We start from the raw sequence: 21,634 nt of genomic DNA, 5'->3' as shown, positions 1-21,634 counted from the left end.
GACTGCTTCGAGAGACCACCGACCGCTGCACCACACATACTACCCCAAGCTTGGCATCATCTCCCGCCCCGGCGCCGTCACCGGCTCCCGTCGCTGAGCGTCAGCGCTTGACCCCGGACAGCGTCTTCAAGGCCGACGGTTACGATGGCGCGCCCGGCTTCCCCCCAGAATGAGGTATGTTCCGTCCCGGATGCGGCCCCACGCCCCCATGTTCCCAAGCCCGCTTGTATGTGTCGACTCCCGGCAGCCTGACTCTCACTGACCCACCGCAGCCCGAGAGCCCTACCTCGCCCGCCGATACTCCGGGCAGACTCCCGCTGCCGTCCGCCCACCGCCACCACGGCCGACAGGGATTCCGCCTGGACGTCAAGGACGCCCTAACCCCGGACCCGACCAACGAGGATCTGTTCGTCGTCCAGGACAACAAGTTCGCCTTCTCGCCTGGTCAGCTGTCCAAGCTGCTCAACCCGAAGAGCCTCGACGCCTTCTACGCTCTCGGCGGCTTGGCTGGACTGGAGAAGGGCCTGCGCACCAGCCGCAATGCCGGCCTCAGCAACGACGAGACCACCCTTGACGGCGCCGTGGCTTTCGAGGACGTCGTCCCGCGGGGCACCCCCAAGTACGGCGCCCATGGCGACACCGAGCCCCTGCTCAAGTCCGCCCGCCCCGCGACCCCTACGCCGGCTGCGCACCCCGCTGCAGGCCCGTTCGCTGACCGCCGGCGCGTCTTCGGCGCCAACCGGCTGCCCGAGAAGAAGAGCAAGTCATTGCTGGAACTGGCCTGGATTGCGTACAACGACAAGGTGCTGATCCTGCTGACCGTTGCCGCCGTCGTGTCGCTCGCCCTCGGCTTGTACCAGACCTTTGGGGTACCGCAACCCGACGGCGAGCCGCGGGTCGAGTGGGTCGAAGGCGTCGCCATCATCATCGCCATCGTCATCGTCGTGGCCATCGGCACGCTCAACGACTACCAGATGCAGCGCCAGTTCAACACCCTGAACAAGAAGGCCGGCGACCGCACCGTCAAGGTCGTCCGCTCCGGCAGGTCGGCCGAGATCTCCGTCTTCGACGTCATGGTCGGCGACGTCATGCACCTCTTCACCGGCGATGTCGTGCCGGCCGACGGCGTCTTCATCTCGGGCCACGGCGTCAAGTGCGACGAGTCTTCGGCCACCGGCGAGTCGGACCTGCTAAAGAAGGTCGCCGCTGACGACGTGTTTGCCGTGCTGCAGCAGGTGGCCAGCGGAGCAACTCCGCCCGCCGACATTGAGAAGCTCGATCCGTTCATCATCTCGGGCAGCAAGGTACACGAGGGCACCGGCATCTTCCTGGTCACTGCCGTGGGCGTCAACTCCAGCTATGGCCGCATCATGATGTCCATGACCGACGAACAAGACGACACGCCGCTGCAGAAGAAACTGAACGTCCTGGCCGACTGGATCGCCAAGTTTGGCGGCGGTGCCGGGCTCCTGCTCTTTCTCGTGCTCTTCATCAAGTTCCTGGCGCAGCTGCCGAACAACCATGACTCGCCCGGCCAAAAGGGGCAGGCCTTCCTGCGCCTGTTCATCACCTCCGTCACCGTGATCGTGGTGGCCGTACCCGAAGGCTTGCCCCTGGCAGTGACGCTGGCACTTGCCTTTGCGACCACGCGGATGCTGAAGGATAACAACCTGGTGCGGCAGCTGATGGCCTGCGAGACCATGGGCAATGCCACCACCGTCTGCTCCGACAAGACCGGAACCCTGACTCAGAACAAGATGACCGTGGTGGCTGCCACGCTGGGGAAGAGCCTGAGCTTCGGCGGAACCGATGCGCCTGTGGACGAGTATGCGGCTGGCGGGCCCCCTCCAGCCATCAACATCCCCAACGTGTCTCTCGGCGATTTCGTCAGGGGCCTCTCTATGACGACCAAACAGCTTGTCGTCCAGGCCAATGCTGTCAACTCAACTGCGTTCGAGGGTGTCGTCGATGGCGAGAAGACCTTCGTCGGATCCAAGACCGAGGTCGCCCTGCTCACATTTTGCAGTCAACACCTCGGCGCCAGACCGATCCAGGAAGAGCGAGCCAACGCGGACGTCGTCCAGGTCGTGCCGTTTGACTCGAAAGTCAAGTTCTCAGCCACCGTCGTAAAGCTACCGAACGGAAAGTTCCGCGCCTACGTCAAGGGCGCCTCCGAGATCCTGCTCTCCAGGTGCACCAAGGTCATCGCCCACCCTGGCAATGATAGGCTGACGATAACCGACATGACCGAAAACGACCGCGCCATGTTTTCGCACACCATCACCTCCTACGCCGGCCAGACTCTCCGCACCATCGGCTCCTCGTTCCGCGACTTCGAGTCGTGGCCGCCGGCGGAGCTGGCCGGCCAGCAGGAGCTGACGGCCGCCGAGTTCGACAAGATCCACCGCGACATGACGCTCCTCGCCATCTTCGGCATCAAAGACCCGCTGCGGCCGTCCGTCAAGGACGCCATCAAGGACTGCCGCCGCGCCGGCGTCACCGTGCGCATGGTCACGGGCGACAACATCCTGACCGGCCGGGCGATCGCGCGGGAGTGCGGCATCTACGACCCGGCCAGCGGCGGCATCGCCATGGAGGGCCCCGAGTTCCGCCGCAAGAGCGAGCAGGAGCTGAAGGCGCTCGTCCCGAGGCTGCAGGTGCTGGCCCGGTCGAGTCCGGAGGACAAGCGGATCCTGGTGCGGACGCTCAAGGAGCTGGGCGAGACGGTCGCCGTGACGGGCGACGGCACCAACGACGCGCCGGCGCTGAAGATGGCGGATATCGGGTTCGCCATGGGCATTGCGGGCACTGAGGTTGCGAAGGAGGCCGCCTCCATCATCCTGATGGATGACAACTTTGCGTCCATCGTCAAGGGCATCGCCTGGGGCAGGGCGGTGAACGACTCGGTCAAGAAATTCCTGCAGGTGAGTCGCGCCCGCTCCGAGTGGCGGTTGCATGTGAGCTAACGACGCTGTGTGTAGTTCCAACTGACCGTCAACCTCACCGCCGTCGTCCTGACCTTTGTGTCTGCCGTTGCCAGCGACGAGGAGCAATCTGTTCTCAATGTAAGCATTCCTCCGCCTTGGCTTGCAGCCATCGTGTTCAGACAGGCCCCTCGGCATCAACCCCGAAAGAGGCATTCTCTCAAGCGAAAAACAAGTACCTGACATCCATCCACTAGGCCGTGCAACTCCTCTGGGTGAACCTGATCATGGACACGTTCGCCGCGCTCGCGCTGGCCACGGACCCGCCCGCGCCCTCGGTCCTCGACCGCCAGCCCGACAAGAAGACGGCGTCCCTCATCACCACCCGCATGGGCAAGATGATCGTCGGCCAGGCTCTCTGCCAGCTGGCCATCACGCTCCTGCTCAACTTCGCCGGCGCCCGGCTCCTCGGCTATGACACGTCCGACGCCGCGCAGGCAACCCACCTTCGCACCCTCGTCTTCAACACGTTCGTCTGGCTGCAGATCTTCAACGAAGTGAAGTGAGCCCTCCTCCCCCCCATCTTTTTTTTTTCTTCCTCTCTCCAAACTCAAACTAACCACCACCCCCCCCCCCCCACCCGCAGCAACCGCCGTCTAGACAACAACCTCAACATCCTCGAGGGCGCGACCCGCAACCCCTTCTTCCTGGCCATCACGCTGACCATCGTGGGCGGCCAAATCCTCATCATCTTCCTCGGCGGCGCCGCCTTCCAGATCACCCCGCTGTCCGCCCGCGAGTGGGGCCTCTCCGTCGGCCTCGGCGCCCTCTCCCTGCCCTGGGGCGCGCTGATCCGCCTGTTCCCCGACGCCTGGGCCGACGCCGCGGTCCGCGGCCTGGCGGCGCTCTGGCCGTTTGGGCGTCCCGCCGCCGGGGACGGGTCGTTTGCTGCGCCGGCCGATGATGTGGAGAAGCAACAGCAGCAGGGCCAGCCGCGGGTGGTGCTTGCGGCGGGCGGCGATAGCGGGAGGGGTAGCCGTCGGACGACGGGGCTGAGGGGCGCGGACGGCGAGGCGCCGCCCCCGCCTCCGCCGCTGCGCACGCTGACGGGCCTGCGCGGCAAGCGCGCTGCCACGCATATTCGGCGCGGGTTTCGCGAGTATATTCATGATCAGAAGGAGCGGGTCATGGTGAAGGCGTTTGGGGGAAGCAGGACGGATGTGTCGGCCTGATGGGACGAGGACCATGGTGCAGTGGTGGATGGGTGTTGGGCGTGTGGGTGGATATTCGTGGAGGGGGGTAGTTGGGTCTACGCGTCGCTGGGTCTACGCGGATGTGGTTTGGGCGGCTGTCTCCTTCTGGTCGTTTTCACGTCGCCGACCTCCGTCACTCTTTGGACTTTTCCTTTGTTGTTGGGTCTCTTGATTCGCCGGCGGATGTCTGATGGTCTGTTTCAGGGATTGTCGGTGGTGTCTGGTCTCTCGTTTCTGTTGTCTCTCGTTTCGGTCTTCCCGCACGTTTCCACTTGCCCTGTTCCCCTCTCCGCGTTTTCCTTCTCCACCTCTCCCCTTTCCTCGTTCTCCTTTCCTTTTTCTCGTCTGCCTGTCAGTGTGTTGTCTGTTTCTTGCTTCTTCTGGTTTCTTAGATATTGGGGCGACTCGCATGGCAAGCACGGGGTTATGTTCACGGATAAACCCTGGGCTGGGCACTCGTGTAGAGGGTCAGGTTCTCCTTTGCAGAATGAATATCTCCAAGATAGCCTAAGTAGAGCATTGCGTCAATTGAACACAAGGTTCAACGCAACTGACCTGTCCGTTGTCATCCACCTGGTTTAATTGGGAGTATCTGATGCGCTTCCCGCCGGGTTTTGGTCCACCCTCATCCCAGCCCAGGATTGACTCCCCCTTTCTCCCACACCTCCCCTAACCTCTCCTCAACCATTTACATGCCGTTTTCGACGTCTTCTGGAAACGAAAGCTAACATCGACAGGAAGTGAGCATCACGATGGTGACGAGGACGACGGGGACGATGAGCCCCGAAGAGGGACCGTCGAGCCCGACCGACTCGTCACCCGCATTGACACCTCCACTATGATAAAGACCGTGTTCCGGGCCGTGTACCCGCCCTCGGCAGTGCTGATGTGCGGAACAGGAGGCCGGGGCTCAGCGAGCGGTGCTCTGTTCGTACCACTACGCCAAGCACACCTTCCATCGCGAGAGGATGCTGAGAACGGCGACGAACGTGCTGAATTGCATAGACCCGGTCGAGAAAGTCCGCTTCTCCATGCAGAGCACGCCGCTTGCTAGGCCTGCCACGGTGGCTCCGGACACGAACGAGCAGGAGTCGGATGAGGATGCTTGATGATTGCCTTTTAGCACCGCTGTGCTTCCCGAGCAGCGTTCCTCAATGGGGAGACTAGTATGTAAAGATGTATTTTAATGCCAGCTTCACCGCTTCACGTTACGGGTTACCGTGCTTAATGTTTGCGCACCTTGCAAAAATGCGACAATGATGCGGCGGTGTCTTGATGTGGTCTCGAGTATTCCCACCCTGCAGCTGGAATGATTGAGTAATACCGTGTTGGAGGGACAAATTACTCAAGTATCCGGATTGTGATACAGGAACCACTTGCTCAGGGCATGCGTACCCTTGGGCAAAAAGAAAAAAAATTGTGAAAAAGTAACGAGCTCGCCCGACTCGAAGTCGGGACCTTCAGGTCGGTCGGGTTAGATGGCATGGTGGCTACGAAGAGCTCGCGTAATCGCCCGCCGACTGCTGTGCTAACTACACCACAAGCTCATTTGGGGGGGGAGGGTTACCGGCATGCGAGCCGCAAAGCGCTTTTATGCCCTACTGGTTGTAGATGGTATCTTTCGTTTTGGTTTCATCTGAAGCCGGGGCCAACGTCATTGGATCGGTTCTATCGCAACCGACTTGTCCGTTTATACTCCGCCTTAGACGCAAACCCCCGGATTCGGACCCGCAAGCCCCGCTCCGGCCGCACAGCCCCACTCCGGTTGCGACACTCCGTGCCGTGTTGACCCACCTGTTGCCCGTCGCCCCCGACGTCTGCCGTTGCCCCCACACCGGCAGCTTCACCGGGCGTTTCCCAAAACGGGAACAGAACAGCGAAAAGCGGAAACCTTTGCATTTGGGATTTAGGCAAGATATTCATATATTCATTATTACTATCCAGAGACACGATGAATGCTTCTTATATTGTATGGTAGGGGTGCTTTGTGTGTGCGTGAGAGAGCAATTTCTGTTCCGTTGTTTTTCTTTTTCTTTTCTTTTCCTTTTTTTTTCTTGTCTACTTTTTTTGGGCAGTGCGAGGGTTGGTCTGATAATGGATCTGGCAGTGTCCGTTTAGTTTCATTCTTTTCTTTTTCGAAGGGGAGGGAAGGGGGGTAGAATTGGGAGGATTGGCTCGTATTCAAAAACGGAAGTATCATACAAGCGTGACCACAACAGCTGGATTGGCTTCTCCGAATCAACGCCCTAGGGCTCAAATGCTGGTGAAGGAAGGCGCGTTAAATCGACAAGACCATAGGTATTTCTTTGGCGAGTTTGAGAGCTGAGAGTTGTCACGCCAAGTTCTGCTCACTAACTTCATTCTCAGCGTGTCGAGAAGGGGGCAACCTGGCCCTGTGCCCAAATCAGATGCTTTCATCCCATGATTACAGGTAGCAGAAAAATGTTGTTTATTTTTTCACCCTCGCTCCTGTGCCCGATTCTCGCTGTGTTGGCCGCGGGTAAGCAAATGCTGCAAAAGTTCTTCGTTCGTGAACCTCCCTGGCTGCCTTCTGGCCCCCGCTGCGGTTAAGGTTCTGTCAACAATCGCGAAGACCCCGCCGCGCAATTTGCGGTTCTGAGCCAGCTTACCAAACTTTCTCTGTCGCCATTTTGTTAAGTCAGTAATCCACGATTCTTGTGGTGTCGTTCCAAGTCTCGCAGTGCTAAATTACCCGACCAGGTGTCTTTTCTGTCTTTGCCGATGGCAAGTTGCACAGCGATATTCGGTCACAAAACTGCGAAGATACCCACACAGCGGTAAGAACTCACCTATTTCTCTTCTCTCTGCCGGTGTACATCTATGTACATGCGCATCCCATCCCATGCGTCGCATCCCGTGGGTCTTGGCGAAGTTCGGCGATGTCTCCGACGGCCATGGTAACGTCTCCCTTGGCTTTGACAACATGGCTCCTCCTGCGTCTTTCACGACTTGGTGGCTCCGGCAACGTCCCTGATGGACTTAATCTATTCCTGCTGGGAACAAGCCGTGTCCTCCACAGCGTCACTGCTCGAGGTGATCTGCTGCTAGGCTCGTCAGTCAGGAAGTTGCGGTGAATCATCAGCGTTGCCTCGACGTCCAAGGAATCTCCACACTGTCTCGTTTGGTTGCGAGATACCCATTTCTCAGAGGCCCGAAGCACATCCGACTAATGAGATCCTGGGCACCCACAAGTCCGGATCTCCCGACACCGCTCGTCAACCCTGACAGGGCTTTCTTTCGCATCTAACACACCCAGCCGACCTGGCGACGACGACTGCTGGGAGCCCGTTATGCGGCCACCGCACAGCTTCAGGGGCTGAGAGTGCTCAAGGCCGCGATCAAACGTGCTGATTCTCAATGTATACAGGACATGAATCCCTATCCAACGCCACCGGCACCATGCGCTCGATTCGACGGCATAGTACACATCCAACCTTCAAAGGAAGCAGCGGTGCTGTACGCGGAGTGGGCTGCGAATTGCCCCTCAACCGACACATACATCCACATGAACCTCTTTTGCGACGCGTCCAAGTCGCCTGAACAGGATAAAGGGGGGATTGCGGTGACATTCTCGCAATGGCTGCCGGGTGAGCCGGTGAATCGGCCGGTGATTCGAGCCGCCTGGCCGGTTACTCCGCTCTACGACCGTCGCTTAGGCGAGTTTCTCGCCTTGTCCGAGTGTCTCTTCGTCGCTACACAAGAGATACTCCAGTTCTCGAACTGCCCGCTTCTCGCCGGAAAGACAGTTGTGGTGCGGATCTTCAACGACAACATGTACAATTTGGAATATCTTCAAGGGACCAGGGTGCTCGACCAGGCAATCATGACGTTGGCCCGTCCGGTCCTCGATTTGATCGCCACCCAGTCGGTTGTCATCCAGAAGTGCGGCGTCTCCGTCAGGCTGGAGGCTCACTGGATACCCGGCCACGAGCACAACTAAGTACGGATGCATATTTTGGCAGATCGACTTGCCATCAAAGCGCGGCGATGGGGCCGCTCCTGCTCAACCCTTCTTCGGCGCGAGTGGTACGATATACCCAACCTCCAGTCTCGGGTAGCTTACCTGGTAGTCACTCACTTGGACACACCTCCTCGGCCCCCGAGCTTTTCCATATACTCAGTTTGTTTTTCTTTTTTTTTTTTTTTGTATTTTTTTATTTTGTTATTTTTGTATTTTCTTATTTTGTTAATTTCTTATTTCTTATTTCTTATGTTATTTCTTTTTTTTAAACTTTTTTTTTTAAAAAAAAGGAGAAAAGAAAAGAAAAATGCTAACTCTGGCCGTTGAACAGGGACAGCAAAGAGGAAGGACCAATGGTGCGCTATCTGAAGCAGGCTCTGGCCCGGTAAGCCTTTCAAGCAGCATGGTATATGCCATCTCTACGCAGTCGGTTGCCTCTTGTCTCCATGCCAATTCCCTCACCGTTTCCACAACCACCACCCTGGCGTCAGGTGCGGCGGCACTCAACCTTGGCCAAAATCACGCACAAGAGCGTACAAACAAGCACGAAGCCCAGACAACCCATCACTCAAGTCTCTCCGAGTCACAATCCGGCGATCAACCTGGCCAATCCCAACGAAAGGAAACCCCTTTCTGAATGTGCCGGCCAAGCTCAACCACCACTCTGCGCACCGGGCCAACCTCAGCTCAGCGGCTCCGCAACGTAACCTGCAACAACCACTCTCCATGGCAATGTTCATGGCAATGTTTTCGACGCCCAGTCCACCTCGTGTAAGACAGACAAGCAACGGCAATGAAGAAAGGGAGATACGGATGACTGGGCAAGGGGTTGGGCGCACCGAGAGGAGCCTCGCGGTGGCGTGACATACTTCCTTTGTATTGGTAGTCATGTACAGTACCTATGTTTATGCTGTTGGAGTGTACTGAGACACCACCTCATTGGCACTTCGTGTGTCTGTAATGTAGCCACAACCCAATCATTTGCTGGATCAGGACAAACATCAGCAGCGGCAACAGCGGCGCTTGGCGGTGAAGGATCAGTTTGTCAGTTTTGGGGGTGCGGTTTGTCAGTATCGGGTGCGAACGAGCAAGGTAAGGCGGTAAATGTGAGCAGTAGGAGGAAGCAATGTAAGTAAATGGAGGGTAGTGAAAACACTGTCGCTCTCAGGACATGAAGCCGGCGGAAGTTTGCGTGTGTATCAACAAGCTGAGGTGGGAGGAAAGCAGAGGCCCGGGGCATATAAGCGCTTGCGGCTTCCATTGAGGCAACCTCCCCCCCCGAAATGAGCCTGTGGTGTAGTTGGCACAGCAGGTTGGTGGGCGATTAAGCGATTTCTAACCCAAGGCTATCGTACCAGACCTGAAGGTCCCGACTTCGAGTCGGGCGGGCTCATTTCCTTTTTCATTTTCCCCCCCAAGGTACTCGGCCATTAATTTCGTCTTGACTTCAATTTGGCGAGCTCATTTACTTTTTAAGTAGAGCAAGCGGAAGGTGAAGGCAGAACGGTGTAACAACAAGAGCATCAGCGCAACAACTGGCCGGCGCCAGCGGGGGAGGTTGTGAAACTCTACACCGGTAAGCAACGCTAACCAGCAATTGGGGGTAGCGGATGCGGCAGCAGATTGGTCCAGTCGCTAGATATTGTACCCATTGTTCCTCGCCACCTTGCACACCTCGAGAATACTGCAGGTGAAAGGGGGCAGCGAGGGGGGAGCACATTGGGAAGCGAAGGGAACATTCCCAGACGTCCAACGTGGTCGACTCTAAGTTCTTGCCATTGAACAAACACTGTAAAAAGCTGCAAGAGAAGGCCCTGACTGAGAGATCGTCAAGGAAGTGCGCCCTGATGTTTAATTAGGCAAGTTAGGTGACTGTTTTTCGAGGTGTGTGAGGCACAGGCCATATAAGCGCTTGTGGTTGGTGTGCAAAACAACCTCCCCCCCTGAATGAGCTCGTGGTGTAGTTGGCACAGCGGTCGGCGGGCGATTACGCGAGCGAAGCTCATTGTGACCCTCTAACCTCACATGAGTGACGCGCCATCTAACCCGACCGATTCGAAGGTCCCGGCTTCGATCTGGGCGAGCACATTCCTTTTTTCTTCAACTTTTTTCTCCCCCAACGGTATGCATGCTCTCAGCAGCCACTGGGAACTCATCCAGAAGATCTGGACATCAATTCAAGCGATCACATTGACTTTCTCGCTTTCCTACTTGCGTGTGTACGATGCCATCCCACCTCCCATTACTTGGATGTCCCGACTTCGACTCGGTCGAGCTCGTTACTTTATTCCGTTTCTATTTTTTGTTTTGTGATTTTTTTTTTTTTTTTTTTTGGCAGCGGAGAGAATTCGGCTAGTCATGTTGACTCCAACATTTTGCATACTCGTTCAAGCGGGCTGGCCAATGCTCTGTATGTGATGCTCGGTTATATGAGCCGTCGGCGGCTTGGCTGGTTAACTCCGGAGGGGACGGACGGCGGAGGTCGGAGAGATGTGGAGCAAAAGCGGGGGCTGCGGGGACTCAACGGCCCATATGTCCGGGCCCACATGTCCGGGCCCACATCTCCGGGCCGAAGGAAGAATTCTTCGAGTACCATCGCCGACTTTCAACTCCTCTCGTCAACGCACACAAAAGTTCTGACAACAACGCGTTTCATTTACGTGCAACGATGAGCCATTAACTTTCGATGTTCAGGATGAAAATGCAACCCCAATCGGACATCACGAACTTAGGTATCTTTTCTTCCAACCACCATTCTTTCCAGTGGCCTCATTACCGGAGCACTTGACGGCTAGTTTCACACAATCTGAGAACCGAGATTCCTCAGCTCCGTCGCAGCCGCCAACATCCCGCCCCCGCTGCCCCGGGCCGCCGCCATCCCCTTCCGCGCCGCCGCCTCGGGCCACCAGCGCGGCAGGGGAAAGCGCGCCGGCGCCGGCCACTTCAGGGGCTCGCGGCGCTCGGTGGCGCACCAGACCGCCAGGATGACGAGGGTCAGCGGCAGCGCGGTGGTCCACAGCATCCAGAAGTCCGCGCTGACCTGCATGTGGCGGCCGTCGTCGGCGGGGCTGAAGAACTGCGTGCCGAAGACGGACGTGACGGCGCTGAAGGGGATGAACACCAGGCCGAGGATGGACATCAGCCGGACGCTGCGGCTGTGCTCGAGGTTGACGGCGCTGTCGTGTGCCATGTTGATGTGGAAGGCCTGTCCGCTTTGCTGGTTAGTTCACGGGACGGCCGGAATGGGCGCGTGCCCGGTGCGTCGCTCACGAGATCCACGGTGTTCTTGATTCTGGCCTGGCAGCTTAGGATCCTCAGTCTTGTCGAATGAAACAGCTCGCGGCGGTGCCGCAGGCGTCAATGTGTGTTTTCTTGAAGAAGTCTTCCATCTTTCAAGACGGATTCGTGATCTGACACGGCCAAATCCACCAGTCGAATAGCGGCCCGCAACGCCTCCTCCATAAAGATGGCGTTCTTCGCGCTCGTGTGGATGCGGTGGAGGTCCAAGTCGGTGACGGCAGCGTCGTCTGTCGACCGGAGCATCCCCGTTCGGCGGAAGATGTCCACCTCGTCCTCCCGGACCAAGTGTGTGACCCGCCACGCCACATCGTCGACGCGGTGATACCACGACGCGAGTGCGATGTCGACCAAGACAAAAGGGTCGACGGCTGCATCGGTCCAGTTGGCAGACTGGCCGAAGCTGATGAGTCGCTGCAGCGTTTCAACGGGAGGCTCGAACACGATGGCCGCGACCGTGTATGTCTTTTCGGGCGCCGCGGCAGGGTAAGGGGGCGGGTTGTCTGTTTGTGGCTTTTCGGTTTTTGGAATCCATATGAGGACGAAGCCCCATTTCTGCCAGTTTGGTTGGCGGCCGGGGATGTCTGCTGCGGGCACCACAGCCAAAAAGTGCATCCAGAGAGCTGCCGCGGTGAGAAACTCGGTTAAAGCCACGCAACACAACTGCCGAAAAAGGCAGCACACTTACTCTCCCGCCCGGCGCCGCCCAGGCGACGCCCGTATACGTGTGTAACCCCCCGTTCGCGCTCCCACACAAATTCATCCGGAATATCGTACAAGCTGGTGACAGCCTCGTAGTCCGCGCTACCTTCGGAGAATGCTCCGTCGAGTGGCGCGATGCTGCAATTTCGTTAGCGTAGTTTAGCCTGACGACGACGACGGACAAGTGATACCGGATACTCTTGTATATATAAATAGATGATGACCCCTTCTAGGTTAAGCTCTGGGTTAGGGTTGCTCCATACAGGGTTTGCCCTACATGGCCTATGCACCCCATACACTGCCAAGAATATCTTAGCAGTAGTAGGAGCCTCCCCACTTTGAATACATCATCATTCATTCTACCATTTTACCTGCCTACTATTATTGTATGTCACCGCATCAAATGGTAGCTACGACTTACGATCGCGCTGACCGCCATCTTCTTCGATCTATTTGATCAATCGAATCTATTCGATTAAACCATTCGAGCATCTACAATCTTCGCGACGGCTCGCCTACAGAAGTCTCTATGCCCTACAGAGGCCAACTACAACTATCTCTACTAAGTAGTTGGGTCCAACAAGGACTTTGACAGCCACTATACCTCCCCTCTTTCGCTAAGCGCTATAGCCCCTATATTCTTATAGTCAAGTAGGCTATATCTTAGCTATACTTTACTCTCCTAATCTGAGGCTCGCTAGACCTTGTGGCCTACAAGTGCTTAATAATACCCTCGACGCTATAGAGCCCCTTAGCTAGCTATATAGCTAGTATCTAGAGCCTTTACTATAACCTATAGTTGAAGGCTACCCTTTCTACTCTATACCCACTTACACTGTACTATTTACTTGGTTGGCTAGTTAGTTACGTTGGTTGACGTGAAATATACCTCCTAAAGTAGTAAAGGGCTTAGGGAAGCCCTCCAGCTTATAAAACAACCCTTTAAAGGATGCCCTAGATATACTAGGCGAGTTTCCTAAGAATCTACTAGCGATCGCCTAATTATCTATAGCGCTGACCGTTCTATCGATAGAATAGGTCAAGGAATACGATCTAGGCTAAGAATACTAGGTAGCCGAAGCCTATAACACCTAGCGTATTTAGGTCGAGTATCTAATCCTCTCGACCAATTTAAACAGTGGACTCTACAATACTCGAGACTCTACAACCCTCGATCGTGACCTATAGGATATAGAAGTATCCTTCGTCACTAGGTACGATTTATAGCTAGGCGACAATAATATAGAAGAGGACCTTTATAGTGCTGAAGAATCGCTCTCGAAGCTAGCCAACTTTGGCTATAATAAGTAGACAATCGTATATATCGATTAGCGCCTTAACCGCCTAGAATACGACTAAATCAATCTAATAGATAAGTTGACGGCCTAAGTAACCGAAGTGATCTAATCGAATATAAAAAATTTAGATTAGAATATACGCCGGATAGAAGCCTATATAGCATATCTAGAGGAATAATCTATAGCTCGTTCTACGAGGACTAATTCCTAGGCTTTGTAGTAGGCCTATTAGGAGGCTATAAATCGCCTATATATAGGAATGGCGCCCTATTAACCTCAGCCCACTATTCCGGTCCTCAATAACTTTATATTGAACAGCCTATAGTATATTCAGAGGTAGTGTATACCTATAGTGTAATACTACACGTAGGCTACGCCGTAGTTCGTAGAAACGGCCTGAGTTTCGTTGGCCAATCAGACCCTGTAGATGCTGCCTAGGTCAACCCCAACTATACCGGTTACATCGTATACCGGCCTAGATCCGTATTAGTAGGCACCTATATATCTAGTTAGCTAGGGTCTTTACCAACTGGCATAGCCTTATCTGCTAGCGTAGCTAAACCTACTAGCTTACCCTATATAGCCTACGCCTATTTAGACTATATACCCAATTTCTAAAGGCGGTATAACTATTAGCTCCTAGTATAACCTCGTTTACAATAGCCTATATCGTATAGAACTATATTATTGTCGACCAAACCCTTAGAGCGATAGTCCAACGCCTAATAGCCACTAATATTAAGACGGTATATTCGACTCTAGCTATATAGCAGGCTACATCGAATTCAAAGTCAAGCGAGAGGACATTAGAGTCTTCGACCTATACTACCTAGATCCCGATGGCCTAGGAGTAATCTATAAAGGCAAGGCAATTACTTATACTAATGCTTATCGCTTCTAAGCCTATATTGAAACCTTTATTGAAGACGATAACGACGGATCTGTTAAGCGGTAGATCGTTAAGATGTTCCTAATACTCCTTAAAGGCAGAGCTAAACATTGGTGGTCCAATAGGATTTCTAATAGCTATCGTCGCTTTCTTAAGGAGTAAGGCCTTAAGACGATACTAGAGGCTTTAAAGACGTACTTTAAACTAGATTCAATAGTTGCTACTAAGAAATTCAATACAACCTTCCTCTACCTTAAAGATATTGCTACTAATAAAGAAGCCTTTATAGAGTTTATCGAACGTAAATTACACTAGGCTTATACAATAAATGACAATGCCGACGGCTCTAGTTGGCAAGGTACTATACATTAGATCTAGGAGTATATAGATCTAAATATCTAGCGATATATCCGCTACCCCTAGTTTTTTACCTCTCTCGATCAATGCTTATATAAGTAGGAACAATCGTAGGCTATACTCAAATCTATAGCTATAGCGAAGTTCCCTAACGTATAGAAGAAGCTAAGTGGCAAGGACAAGTACAAAGAGGAAGAAAAGGTTAAATAGGCGCCTTGATATTAAGCTAATAAGTCTCGAAGCAATTATAAGGATCGCTACTACTATAGTGGCGACTACTATCGCCTAGTCGATTGTAACTATAACTAAGATCGGGACGACCGCCGTGACTATAACGATCGTCGCTATAACGACCACCGCTACTACGACGATTGGCGTAATGATCGAAAAGACCGATACGACGATTGGAAGGACCGCTATAACGACCGTAAGCGCGATCGACCCTATAACTATATGTATTTCGTTGGCGATCCTAAATCTAGGAACGAAGCTGATACCTCGGATATCGTATTGGACCGCTCTACTACGTCTAGCACCTCTATGTCATCTTCCAAATCGGAGATCGTATATATAGTTATTGACTTAGAGCTTATATACCGTAAGTACTATAAGACCTTTTAGGCTAAATAGGAGGTGCGATAGTACGTTAAAACCTATAAAGGTATAGGCCTAAGGCAGGCTTAGAAGAATTATATAGCTAACTAGGCTATACCCAAACGTTGTATATATAGCTATTATACCACCGTTCTAAACTTATATAACGCTCTATTCCGATATCTAAAGTATTATAAGGATATAAAGAATAGTGTTTTCCACTGCCTAGCAGAGCCTAGGGCGGAGGCTATAGAGGTGGAATCTATAGGCGAATTAGCTACCTAGCATAGATCAGAGACCTTTGAAGTTATAGCTTACTAAATCAAGGAAGCCCTAGCTCCGGAGTTGAATGATAGTATCGATAGCCCATTGGGCAATTACACGTACTTCTGTATTACTACTCGTATAAAGGAAGACGGCGATAAACTAGAAGTATACTTCGATCTAGGAGCTAGCCGCTCGATCATTAGCTATAACCTGTTAAACCTACTCAACTACTCTATCGAACGTTGCAAAGGCAAAGTAATAGGTGTTGGTGATAAGAAACTAGCCCTCTCGTAGTAGGCTACTTTTACTATCTTCTTAACCAGTATAGAGGATGACAAGCCTACTTTGTATAAGTTTACCTACTCTGCTTAGGTAGTAGATTCCCTAGGACCTAACCTTCTATTCAATAATGATTTCCTAGACAGCTACTAAGCCCTAATCGACTATAACGTAAAGAAGGTTGACCTCTAGGCCTTTAAATTTAGTATTCTATTTGCTATAAATGCGTATTTAGCTCTATACGTTTGGAAGGTTAAGACTACCTATACGATTATGCTTCTACTGAATTAGGAGGCTAAGATCCTAGTCGAATATAAGCTACTCCTGAAAGGCTAGTCCTTTATATTCCACTTTGACTATCTGGCTATATATTATGCCGTAGTTATAGCTAAGACTACGAAGGTGGCTATTATCAAGAACACTTTATATAGTATTATTAAGATCCTAAAGCGATACCTAGTAGGTAAGATTTGCAAATACGAAGATAGTAGTTTCTTAGCCTGCTCCTAGATATTAGCGCTAACTACATTGGTAGCTAGTATAGCGACGGCTACGATAGCTACCTTAGCAGCGGCTATAGATATCGAACCTCCTTCTTTAGTAACGTAGTCTACTATGGTTATACTAATCAATAGCGAATTCGCTTTCGATGACTATATCGTAGCCGTGGCTTAGTATAGCTATGATAAGTTATCGATACCCTTAGCTATCAACCTTGTAAAAGCCGTCTCTACCAACGAGTTTAACAATACTGATTCTGCTACGCTAATAAGCGACTACGTCTTCCAACTAGTATAGGCCAACGACTTTGAACTGGCTAGTAAGCCATTTGTACTAGAGAAGTAGTTAACACTAGGCTTGTATATAGATCCGAGCCTAGACGAAATCGTCACTAAGGACAGTGTATATATATATACTAAGGATCTCGGCACCGTATAACGTTTTATCGAGGTCGTTGAACGATACCCTAACTTCTAGAAGGATAAAGGTCTTATCTAGCAGAGCCTAAACGAGTTGATATATATGCCTCTGATAGAGGGCTAGCAAAACTAGAAGGTTAATACCTAATCCTATCTATTAAGTAAGAAAGACCAAAAGGTCTTCGACAAGACCTTCGACAGCCTGTACACGTAAGGCCGTATAACTTAGGCGAACTAAGCTACGCCTTTCGTATATCTAGTATTTATCGTTTAGAAGCCAGGGTACAACGGAGAGCTTAAAGGCCGAGTTGTAATCAATCTACGAAGCCTAAACTATATAACGGTACTTAACAACTGTCCTTTACCTCTATAGTCGGAAGTCATTGCCGAATTGCGTAGCAAGTACTTTATCACAGCGATCGACGCTATATTGTTTTTCTACTAGTTTAGTGTTCATTCTCTATATCGAGATCGATTTACCCTAATCAGTCTACGTAGCCTTGAGTAGCCTACGGTGTACTTGATAGGCTACTATAACTCACTAGTATATATTCAACGTATTATAGACTAGCTCCTAAGGCCTTATTCCTTATATATACGCGCCTTTATCGACGATATTGTAATCTACTTAGATAATGCTAAGGATTATATACGCTATTCAAATACGATATTTAGCCTCTTTATAGATAAGAATATCGCCCTATCGCTAGCTAAGTTATATATAGGATATCTAAATGTAGAATTGCTTAGATTCTACGTCGATAGCCTAGGCCTTACAACTACTATATAGCGAATCAAAGCCTTTAAACAGCTCGCCTTTCTATATACCCTTAAGGCACTCGAGCAATATATTGGCGCTATAGGCTTTCTATAGCACCTGATCCTATACTATATGTAGTTGGTAGAGCCTCTATAGGCTTGTAAAATCGTATTACTAAGGAAAGGCCGTGAGGACGGCTATATCGAGACCAGTAACCCTTCTAAGAGGACTGTTTACTATATAAAAACGACCTTCGAACCTACATTAGCTAAGAAGCTCTCCTTTAAAGCGATCTAGGTAGCGATATATAAGGAAGATCCTACTATTTTATACTACTTCGACTCTAATAAGTAGCTCTTTATATAGATTAACGGCTACTTAGAGCGTAGATTTAGCGTAATAGTGTTCTATCTACGAGATAGCTATAACTGGGAGCCTAGTATACTAATTTCTTCGAATTAAGTACTCCTAGTTATATTCCTTAGCCGATGCCTAACAAAGGCTAAGATACGGTATAGGCCCTTTGAACAGGAAGTGGTATACCTAGTATAGGCTATTAAGAAGCTCTATACTATAATTTACTTAGCTAGGCTATTAGTAAACGTGCTTATAGACCACGCTGCTATATACAGCATCGTTACATAGACCTAGCTCAATATATTGTCCACTAACCGGGCTAATCGACGGCTTATCACCACCTCTATATACCTCTCGGAGTACGACCTTCGGCTTTACTATCTGCCTAGCTGCCTCAACTTTATACTAGATACGCTAAGCCGTCTAAAGGCGATATAAGATCCTATTGAGCGCCCTAAGGGCCTTATAGTGCTCGACAACGTGATATTCGCCTTCGCCAAAGCCTATATAGAAGATTCGCTCTACTAGAAGTTCATTGTAGCCTATAAAGAAGATTCTAAATATAAGGCTATTATCGATAACCTCTATAGCGACTCGCTATCCACTGAAGGTAGCGGAGTTTTCTCGTGTCCTAGGCTACCTTTTACAATGATCGATAGCCTAATCTACAATATCTAGCTGTATAGCGTATATCTTCTTTATATACTATTTGGCATAATTAAGGAAGTCCTTAGCTTGGTCTACGATGCTAAGTACCACTTTGGCGTAGAACGTATACTCTACGACTTACACGGTATTTCTATAGTTAATAAAACGTACGAAGTCAAGAAGTATATAGCGCATTGCCTATTATACCGCCTCAATGCTACGGATCGCTAGAAGCCAATTGGCGAGTATCAACCAATTCGACTAAGCGATATACTGCCGATATAAGTTATCGCGATCGATTTTATCCTAAGCCTACCGACTATACTATTAAAAGGCTTACTTTAGCAACTAGATAGTTACAATAGCTTCGATACTATAATGACTATATCCTATAAGAGTAGTAAATAGACCCTTCTATTATTAGACAACGGCAGATACTCTACGAAGGACTAGGGCTATGTCCTTATATGCTAGTTGCTTCTATTAGACTAGGGTATACTATTAGCTATTATCTTCGACTACAACCGCAAATTTATATTAGATCTCTAGACTAGTATATAGGAATATTAGAGTACTAAGCTACTAATGATAACTATATACTATCTGTAGACAAATAGTCTAGTAGAGCATAAGAATTAAACTATGGAAATCGCCCTACGATTTTATACTTTCGAATTTCTAACTAGCAACTAGGTCGATATTATCCCTCTACTACAATAGAACCTTAATAGCGCCTATTCGGCTCCTATTTAATCAACTCCTTATAAGCAGTTGTATAGCTTTAAACTATAGGGCCTACTCGACGTATTTATAGCCGATCTAAACGTAGCTACGTTAGTAGACTTGCCTACTTTACAAGAGGACTTGTGCCGTAAGGTACAACTGGCAATGGACTTCGCAACTATATAAGTTAAGCGTTGTTACAATAGTCGCTACTGCTAGGTCGAATTCGAGGCTAGTGACAAGGTCTATCTTCGGCTCTATTATAGCTACTACCTACCTAGCAACCTACCTTGGAAATTGTTATAATAGTGTACTAGATTATTTCCTATTAAGCGCTATATCGGCCAACTTATATATAAGCTTGATCTTCCGAGCTATATAGGAATCTACCTAGTTATCTCTATAAAGCACCTTTTACCTACTTCGCTAGGAGAGGATCTATATAGCTATATTGAGCCTAAGGTAGGCCTAGTAGAGGATTCCTAGGCCTCTAACTAGTTAGAAGATTATAAGTTTAACGATGACTACAAAGTGGAGTATATCTTTAGGCACTCTACTACTAGTATATAAATCAAGTATTTGATTTAGTAGAAGAACCTTAGTACGTACTATAACGCCTAGAAATCATTGTACAAGATACGGTATACTCCTAAGGTTGTAGAAGAGTACTAAAAGCGCCTAGGTATAGATCCGCCTATAGGCGCAATGTAGAGGAAGGAAGATACCGCGGTACTTGCTAAGCAACTATATATGAAGCCCTAAAAGGAGAAGAAAGTAGAGGCTGTAGACAAGCCTATACGTAAGGCTACCAGCAAGGCTATAGGGAAAGCTATAGGCACTATAGTACCCGCCAAGCGCTTATGTAGCTACCCTCGAAAGGAAGTAGCACCGACTACTCTATAACCTCTAGTGAATGCAAGCGAGGCTCTATCGACGAGGAACTCTTTATAGGAGGCGCCTATACTAGCCGACCTATCAATAAAGACCTCTTTACGAGAGGCGCCTATACTGGCCGCTCTATCGACGAGGAACTCTTTATAGGAGGTGCTTATACCAGTGGCCCCAGTTAAATATATAATAGCGCTATAACCTATAACACTTAAGAAGATACCTATGCCAGTTGAGCATATTGTAGAGCCGCCTTCGTCTACGGCTTCAACTATTGTAGTAGCTAGCCTAGCACCGAATATATAGCGTAGTACATATGCTCGCAAAGGCGCCGAACCGGCGCAATACCGTGAGAAAGGGGAGGATGTTTAAGAGGAATGAATTACCGAATTAGGAAGGAAGATCAATACAAAGATCAACGTAGTAAGGGCACTGCTATATTTTTCTTAGGGCCTAGCACTTGATACCGGATACTCTTGTATATATAAATAGATAATAACCCCTTCTAGGTTAAGCTCTAGGTTAGGGTTGCTCTATATAGGGTTTGCCCTATATAGCCTATACACCCTACACACTGCCAAGAATATCTTGGCAGTGGTGGGAGCCTCCCCACTTTGAATGCATTATCATTCATTCCACCATTTTACCTGCCTACTATTATTGCGTGTCACCGCATCACAAGCTTGGAAGCTGGTTGCAGCCAGAACTGGGCCCTCCTAGATGATGTCCAGGTCGTTTCCCGCCCATAGCCTTAATTCACCTATATGGGCAAACGCGGCTCCCTGGAAGGGCTGGCCTTTTCCCCTCCCCCGCACCGGACGACAAGGGGTCAGCTACAACGGGGAAAGCTCCTGGCATGTGGATGGTGCCCAACGGCGCAGCATACCTCGGTTCCTCCAAAACCGCCTGAACCGGATCGGCGGTGGCTCCGCCGCATTGGGCTGGCCTCGTGTTTGAGCGGGGTCTCTTGCCATTATGCAACGGAGCCGTCTCCGGTGACGGTCTGTAGGGAGAGGTTGGATCTAGGTAATGAGCAGTCGATTGCTATGTGAGCGAGAAAGCGAGTGAAAGAGCGTTGCAGTGAAAGCGCCGGAGTGACACTGTCGCAACCTCGCGCATTTCAACGACTAGTCGATTGTGCCTAAAGAGCGGGGTGCGAAGTCGGTGAGAAAGTGGCGCAGAGACGAGGCTCTGGCACTGCCTGACGATGCGGTACACGAGTGTAGATCTGGGCTATATCGAGATAAGGGATCTAGGGCCCCCCTGCGTGCTGTCCTATCTACCAAATGCGTGTGTTTGCGTATATGGGTGGTGGAAAGGTCAACAAGGCTCTTAGCCGTTCTGCGCCAGTGCGGCGGGTGAGTAGATAGCTAATTTTCACCTACCGTGCTCGTTAATAGTTACCCGAGGGTTGAAGGAAAAGTGGGGATTTTCGCAACCCTCTCTCCTTCTAGGAGAGAGGGTCACAAAATCGTAGGACACCACCCTTTGAATAG

The 21,634-nt window shown here is 50.8% G+C and overlaps 4 protein-coding genes across 4 annotated transcripts; 2 read left to right on the top strand and 2 right to left on the bottom strand.

Annotated features, from left to right (window-relative positions):
- Positions 1-176: 176 nt before the first annotated feature.
- Positions 177-4,156, top strand: THITE_53748 (uncharacterized protein; the record flags this gene model as incomplete). The annotated part of the gene is made up of 5 exons (XM_003653775.1): positions 177-2,924; positions 2,982-3,065; positions 3,182-3,486; positions 3,571-3,889; positions 3,998-4,156. The coding sequence occupies 5 exons, from the start codon at positions 177-179 to the stop codon at positions 4,154-4,156; spliced, it is 3,615 nt and encodes a 1,204-aa protein (XP_003653823.1).
- A 768-nt stretch (positions 4,157-4,924) lies between these two features.
- Positions 4,925-5,662, bottom strand: THITE_2129383 (uncharacterized protein; the record flags this gene model as incomplete). Its single annotated transcript, XM_003653774.1, has 4 exons — positions 4,925-5,086; positions 5,130-5,305; positions 5,417-5,481; positions 5,610-5,662. The coding sequence occupies 4 exons, from the start codon at positions 5,660-5,662 to the stop codon at positions 4,925-4,927; spliced, it is 456 nt and encodes a 151-aa protein (XP_003653822.1).
- A 1,906-nt stretch (positions 5,663-7,568) lies between these two features.
- Positions 7,569-8,138, top strand: THITE_160883 (uncharacterized protein; the record flags this gene model as incomplete). Its single annotated transcript, XM_003653773.1, has 1 exon — positions 7,569-8,138. One exon carries the CDS (start codon positions 7,569-7,571, stop codon positions 8,136-8,138), a length of 570 nt encoding a protein of 189 aa, XP_003653821.1.
- A 2,818-nt stretch (positions 8,139-10,956) lies between these two features.
- On the bottom strand, positions 10,957-12,597 carry THITE_2144834 (uncharacterized protein; the record flags this gene model as incomplete). The annotated part of the gene is made up of 7 exons (XM_003653772.1): positions 10,957-11,364; positions 11,430-11,495; positions 11,559-12,079; positions 12,145-12,296; position 12,456; positions 12,530-12,533; positions 12,580-12,597. The coding sequence occupies 7 exons, from the start codon at positions 12,595-12,597 to the stop codon at positions 10,957-10,959; spliced, it is 1,170 nt and encodes a 389-aa protein (XP_003653820.1).
- Positions 12,598-21,634: the final 9,037 nt, after the last annotated feature.

Source organism: Thermothielavioides terrestris, chromosome 3 (genome assembly GCF_000226115.1).
Source record: "Thermothielavioides terrestris NRRL 8126 chromosome 3, complete sequence".
NCBI lineage: Eukaryota > Fungi > Ascomycota > Sordariomycetes > Sordariales > Chaetomiaceae > Thermothielavioides > Thermothielavioides terrestris.
The sequence above is the reverse complement of the archived record's forward strand: the minus strand, read 5'-3'. Positions and strand labels throughout refer to the sequence as shown.